General features: G+C 54.5%; 1 protein-coding gene across 1 annotated transcript in view; it reads left to right on the forward strand.

The window, feature by feature from the left end:
* LOC140406529 (glucose-6-phosphate 1-dehydrogenase-like) overlaps window positions 1–2,328 on the forward strand; it is a gene marked incomplete at its 3' end in the record, with an annotated part of 38,895 nt that extends 36,567 nt beyond the window's left edge. Inside the window, exon 6 of the mRNA XM_072494532.1 lies at window positions 2,093–2,328. Within this exon, the coding sequence (XP_072350633.1) occupies window positions 2,093–2,328 (236 nt within the window). The remainder of the gene's footprint in view (window positions 1–2,092) is intronic.
* Between the last annotated feature and the right edge of the window lie 3,672 nt (window positions 2,329–6,000).

Consider the following 6,000-nt stretch of genomic DNA (forward strand, 5'->3'; position numbering starts at 1 on the left):
TGCCGCACTGTCAGAGGGTCAGTACTGAGGGAGTGCCGCACTGTCAGAGGGTCAGTACTGAGGGAGTGCCGCACTGTCAGAGGGTCAGTACTGAGGCAGCGCCGCACTGTCAGACGGTCAGTACTGAGGGAGCTGGACTGTCAGAGGGTCAGTACTGAGGGAGTGCCGCACTGTCAGAGGGTCAGTACTGAGGGAGTGCTGCACTGTCAGAGGGATTGTACTGAGGGAGTGCTGCACTGTCAGAGGGTCAGTACTGAGGGAGCGCCGCACTGTCAGAGGGGCAGTACTCTGGGAGCTCCACTGTCAGAGGTTCAGTACTGAGGGTGTGCCGCACTGTCAGAGGGTCAGTACTGAGGGAGTGCCGCACTGTCAGACGGTCAGTGCTGAGGGAGCTGCACTGGCAGACGGTCAGTACTGAGGGAGTGCCGCACTGTCAGAGGGTCAGTACTGAGGGAGTGCCGCACTGTCAGAGGGTCAGTCCTGAGGGAGTGCCGCACTGTCAGAGGGTCAGTACTGAGGGACCTCCACTGTCAGAGGGTCAGCACTGAGGGAGTGCTGCACTGTCAGAGGGTCAGTACTGAGGGAGCGCTGCACTGTCAGAGGGTCAGGACTGAGGGAGTGCCGCACTGTCAGAGGGTCAGTACTGAGGGAGTGCCACACTGTCAGAGGGTCAGTACTGAGGGAGTGCCACACTGTCAGAGGGTCAGTACTGAGGGAGTGCCGCACTGTCAGAGGGTCAGTACTGAGGGAGTGCCGCACTGTCAGAGGGTCAGTACTGAGGGAGTGCCACACTGTCAGAGGGTCAGTACTGAGGGAGTGCTGCACTGTCAGAGGGTCAGTACTGAGGGAGTGCTGCACTGTCACAGGGTCAGTACTGAGGGAGTGGTGCACTGTCAGAGGGTCAGTACTGAGGGAGTGGTGCACTGTCAGAGGGTCAGTACTGAGGGAGTGCCGCACTGTCAGGGGGTCAGTGCTGAGGGAGCGCCGCACTGTCAGAGGGTCAGTACTGAGGGAGTGCTGCACTGTCAGAGGGTCAGTGCTGAGGGAATGCCGCACTGTCAGAGGGTTAGTACTGAGGGAGTGCCGCACTGTCAGAGGGTCAGTACTGAGGGAATGCCACACTGTCAGAGGGTCAGTACTGAGGGAGCGCCGCACTGTCAGAGGGTCAGTATTGAGGGAGCGCCGCACTGTCAGAGGGTCAGTACTGAGGGCGTGCTGCACTGTCAGAGGGTCGGTACTGAGGGAGCGCTGCACTGTCAGAGGGTCAGTACTGAGGGAGTGCTGCACTGTCAGAGGGTCGGTACTGAGGGAGCGCTGCACTGTCAGAGCTCCAGTACTGAGGGAGCGCTGCACTGTCAGAGGGTCAGTGCTGAGGGAGTGCCGCACTGTCAGAGGGTCATTACTGAGGGAGTGCTACACTGTCAGAGGGTCAGTGCTGAGGGAGTGCCGCACTGTCAGAGGGTCATTACTGAGGGAGTGCTGCACTGTCAGAGGGTCGGTACTGAGGGAGCGCTGCACTGTCAGAGGGTCAGTACTGAGGGAGTGCCGCACTGTCAGAGGGTCAGTACAGAGGGAGTGCTGCACTGTCAGAGGGTCAGTGCTGAGGGAGTGCCGCACTGTCAGAGGGTCATTACTGAGGGAGTGCTGCACTGTCAGAGGGTCGGTACTGAGGGAGCGCTGCACTGTCAGAGGGTCAGTACTGAGGGAGTGCCGCACTGTCAGAGGGTCAGTACTGAGGGAGTGCTGCACTGTCAGAGGGTCGGTACTGAGGGAGCGCTGCACTGTCAGAGGGTCAGTACTGAGGGAGTGCTGCACTGTCAGAGGGTCAGTACTGAGGGAGCGCCACACTGTCAGAGGGTCAGTACTGAGGGAGTGCCGCACTGTCAGTGGGTCAGTACTGAGGGAGTGCTGCACTGTCAGAGGGTCAGTGCTGAGGGAGTGCCGCACTGTCAGAGGGTCAGTACTGAGGGAGTGCCGCATTCACGACAATCCACAGTTTGCTCCTTCTTTGAGTGTGAGGGACTCGGTGAGATCCTGAGGAGGCCCATGGTTCCCGTGCAGAGGTGTAATGTCGGGATGTTGTCGCCTGCAGGCGTCCCGTTTGTGATGCGATGTGGAAAGGCTCTGAACGAACGCAAGGCCGAGGTGAGGCTGCAGTTCCGCGACGTTCCGGGTGACATCTTTCAAAGCCAGTGTAAACGCAATGAGTTGGTGATCCGTGTTCAACCCAACGAGGCCATCTACACCAAGATGATGACGAAGAAACCCGGAATGTCCTTCAGTCCGGAGGAGTCTGAGCTGGATCTCACCTATGGCCATCGCTACAAGGTGAGCATGTGTCGGGGGCCTCCGGGGTCAGTGCTGGGGGAGAGAGGTTACTGAGTGAGAGTGTGAGGGAGCTGGATTAACATCAGTAGAGATACAGTCAGTAACACAGGGTGCTGGGGGAGAGGGGTTACTGAGTGACAGTGTGAGGGAGCTGGATTAACATCAGTAGAGATACAGTCAGTAACACAGGGTGCTGGGGGAGAGGGGTTACTGAGTGACAGTGTGAGGGAGCTGGATTAACATCAGTAGAGATACAGTCAGTAACACAGGGTGCTGGGGAGAGGGGTTACTGAGTGACAGTGTGAGGGAGCTGGGGGAGAGGGGTTACTGAGTGACAGTGTGAGGGAGCTGGATTAACATCAGTAGAGATACAGTCAGTAACACAGGGTGCTGGGGGAGAGGGGTTACTGAGTGACAGTGTGAGGGAGCTGGATTAACATCAGTAGAGATACAGTCAGTAACACAGGGTGCTGGGGGACAGGGGTTACTGAGTGACAGTGTGAGGGAGCTGGATTAACATCAGTACAGATAGTCAGTAACACAGGGTGCTGGGGGAGAGGGGTTACTGAGTGACAGTGTGAGGGAGCTGGATTAACATCAGTAGAGATACAGTCAGTAACACAGGGCGCTGGGGGAGAGTGGTTACTGAGTGACAGTGTGAGGGAGCTGGATTAACATCAGGAGAGATACAGCAAGTAACACAGGGTGCTGGGGTGGAGGGGTTACTGAGTGGACAGTGTGAGGGAGCTGGATTAACATCAGTAGAGATACAGTCAGTAACACAGGGTGCGGGGGGGAGCGGGGTTAGTGAGTGACAGTGTGAGGGAGCTGGATTAACATCAGTAGAGATACAGTCAGTAACACAGGGTGCTGGGGGAGAGGGGTTAGTGAGTGACAGTGTGAGGGAGCTAGATTAACATCAGTAGAGATACAGTCAGTAACACAGGGTGCTGGGGGAGAGGGGTTACTGAGTGACAGTGTGAGGGAGCTGGATTAACATCAGTAGAGATACAGTCAGTAACACAGGGTGCTGGGGGAGAGGGGTTAGTGAGTGACAGTGTGAGGGAGTTGGATTAACATCAGTAGAGATACAGTCAGTAACACAGGGTGCTGGGGGAGAGAGGTTACTGAGTGACAGTGTGAGGGAGCTGGATTAACATCAGTAGAGATACAGTCAGTAACACAGGGTGCTGTGGGGGGAGAGGTTACTGAGTGACAGTGTGAGGGAGCTGGATTAACATCAGTAGAGATACAGTCAGTAACACAGGGTGCTGGGGGAGAGGGGTTACTGAGTGACAGTGTGAGGGAGCTGGATTAACATCAGTAGAGATACAGTCAGTAACACAGGGTGCTGGGGGAGAGAGGTTACTGAGTGACAGTGTGAGGGAGCTGGATTAACATCAGTAGAGATACAGTCAGTAACACAGGGTGCTGGGGGAGAGGGGTTACTGAGTGACAGTGTGAGGGAGCTGGATTAACATCAGTAGAGATACAGTCAGTAACACAGGGTGCTGGGGGAGAGAGGTTACTGAGTGACAGTGTGAGGAAGCTGGATTAACATTAGTAGAGATACAGTCAGTAACACAGGGAGCTGGGGGAGAGGGGTTACTGAGTGACAGTGTGAGAGAGCTGGATTAACATCAGTAGAGATACAGTCAGTAACACAGGGAGCTGGGGGAGAGGGGTTACTGAGGGACAGTGTGAGAGAGCTGGATTAACATCAGTAGAGATACAGTCAGTAACACAAGGTGCTGGGGGAGAGGGGTTACTGAGTGACAGTGTGAGAGACCTGGATTAACATCAGTAGAGATACAGTCAGTAACACAGGGTGCTGGGGGAGAGGGGTTACTGAGAGACAGTGTGAGGGAGCTGGATTAACATCAGTAGAGATACAGTCAGTAACACAGGGTGCTGGGGGAGAGGGGTTACTGAGTGACAGTGTGAGGGAGCTGGATTAACATCAGTAGAGATACAGTCAGTAACACAGGGCGCTGGGGGAGAGGGGTTACTGAGTGACAGTGTGAGGGAGCTGGATTAACATCAGTAGAGATACAGTCAGTAACACAGGATGCTGGGGGAGAGGGGTTACTGAGTGACAGTGTGAGGGAGCTGGATTAACATCAGTAGAGATACAGTCAGTAACACGGTGCTGGGGGAGAGGGGTTACTGAGTGACAGTGTGTGGGAGCTGGATTAACATCAGTAGAGATACAGTCAGTAACACGGTGCTGGGGGAGAGGGGTTACTGAGTGACAGTGTGAGGGAGCTGGATTAACATCAGTAGAGATACAGTCAGTAACACAGGGTGCTGGGGGAGAGGGGGTTACTGAGTGACAGTTTGAGGGAGCTGGATTAACATCAGTAGAGATACAGTCAGTAACACAGGGTGCTGGGGGAGAGGGGTTACTGAGTGACAGTGTGAGGGAGCTGGATTAACATCAGCAGAGATACAGTCAGTAACACAGGGTGCTGGGGGAGAGGGGTTACTGAGTGACAGTGTGAGGGAGCTGGATTAACATCAGTAGAGATACAGTCAGTAACACAGGGTGCTGGGGGAGAGGGGTTACTGAGTGACAGTGTGAGGGAGCTGGGGGAGAGGGGTTTCTGAGTGACAGTGTGAGGGAGCTGGATTAACATCAGCAGAGATACAGTCAGTAACACAGGGTGCTGGGGGAGAGGGGTTACTGAGTGACAGTGTGAGGGAGCTGGGGGAGAGGGGTTACTGAGTGACAGTGTGAGGGAGCTGGATTAACATCAGTAGAGATACAGTCAGTAACACAGTGTGTTGGGGGGAGAGGGGTTACTGAGTGACAGTGTGAGGGAGCTGGATTAACATCAGTAGAGATACAGTCAGTAACACGGTGCTGGGGGAGAGGGGTTACTGAGTGACAGTGTGAGGGAGCTGGATTAACATCAGTAGAGATACAGTCAGTAACACAGGGTGCTGGGGGAGAGGGGTTACTGAGTGACAGTGTGAGGGAGCTGGATTAACATCAGTATAGATACAGTCAGTAACACAGGGTGCTGGGGGAGAGGGGTTACTGAGTGACAGTGTGAGGGAGCTGGGGGAGAGGGGTTACTGAGTGACAGTGTGAGGGAGCTGGATTAACATCAGTAGAGATACAGTCAGTAACACAGGGTGCTGGGGGAGAGGGGTTACTGAGTGACAGTGTGAGGGAGCTGGATTAACATCAGTAGAGATACAGTCAGTAACACAGGGAGCTGGGGGAGAGGTGTGAGGGAGCTGGATTAACATCAGTAGAGATACAGTCAGTAACACAGGGTGCTGGGGGAGAGGGGTTAGTGAGTGACAGTGTGACGGAGCTGGATTAACATCAGTCGAGATACAGTCAGTAACACGGCGCTGGGGGAGAGGGGTTAGTGAGTGACAGTGTGACGGAGCTGGATTAACATCAGTAGAGATACAGTCAGTAACACAGGGTGCTGGGGGAGAGGGGTTACTGAGTGACAGTGTGAGGGAGCTGGATTAACATCAGTATAGATACAGTCAGTAACACAGGGTGCTGGGGGAGAGGGGTTACTGAGTGACAGTGTGAGGGAGCTGGATTAACATCAGTAGAGATACAGTCAGTAACACGGTGCTGGGGAGAGGGGTTACTGAGTGACAGTGTGAGGGAGCTGATTAACATCAGTAGAGATACAGTCAGTAACA

The sequence above is a fragment of the Scyliorhinus torazame genome, unplaced genomic scaffold, assembly GCF_047496885.1.
Source record: "Scyliorhinus torazame isolate Kashiwa2021f unplaced genomic scaffold, sScyTor2.1 scaffold_586, whole genome shotgun sequence".
Classification (NCBI taxonomy): domain Eukaryota; kingdom Metazoa; phylum Chordata; class Chondrichthyes; order Carcharhiniformes; family Scyliorhinidae; genus Scyliorhinus; species Scyliorhinus torazame.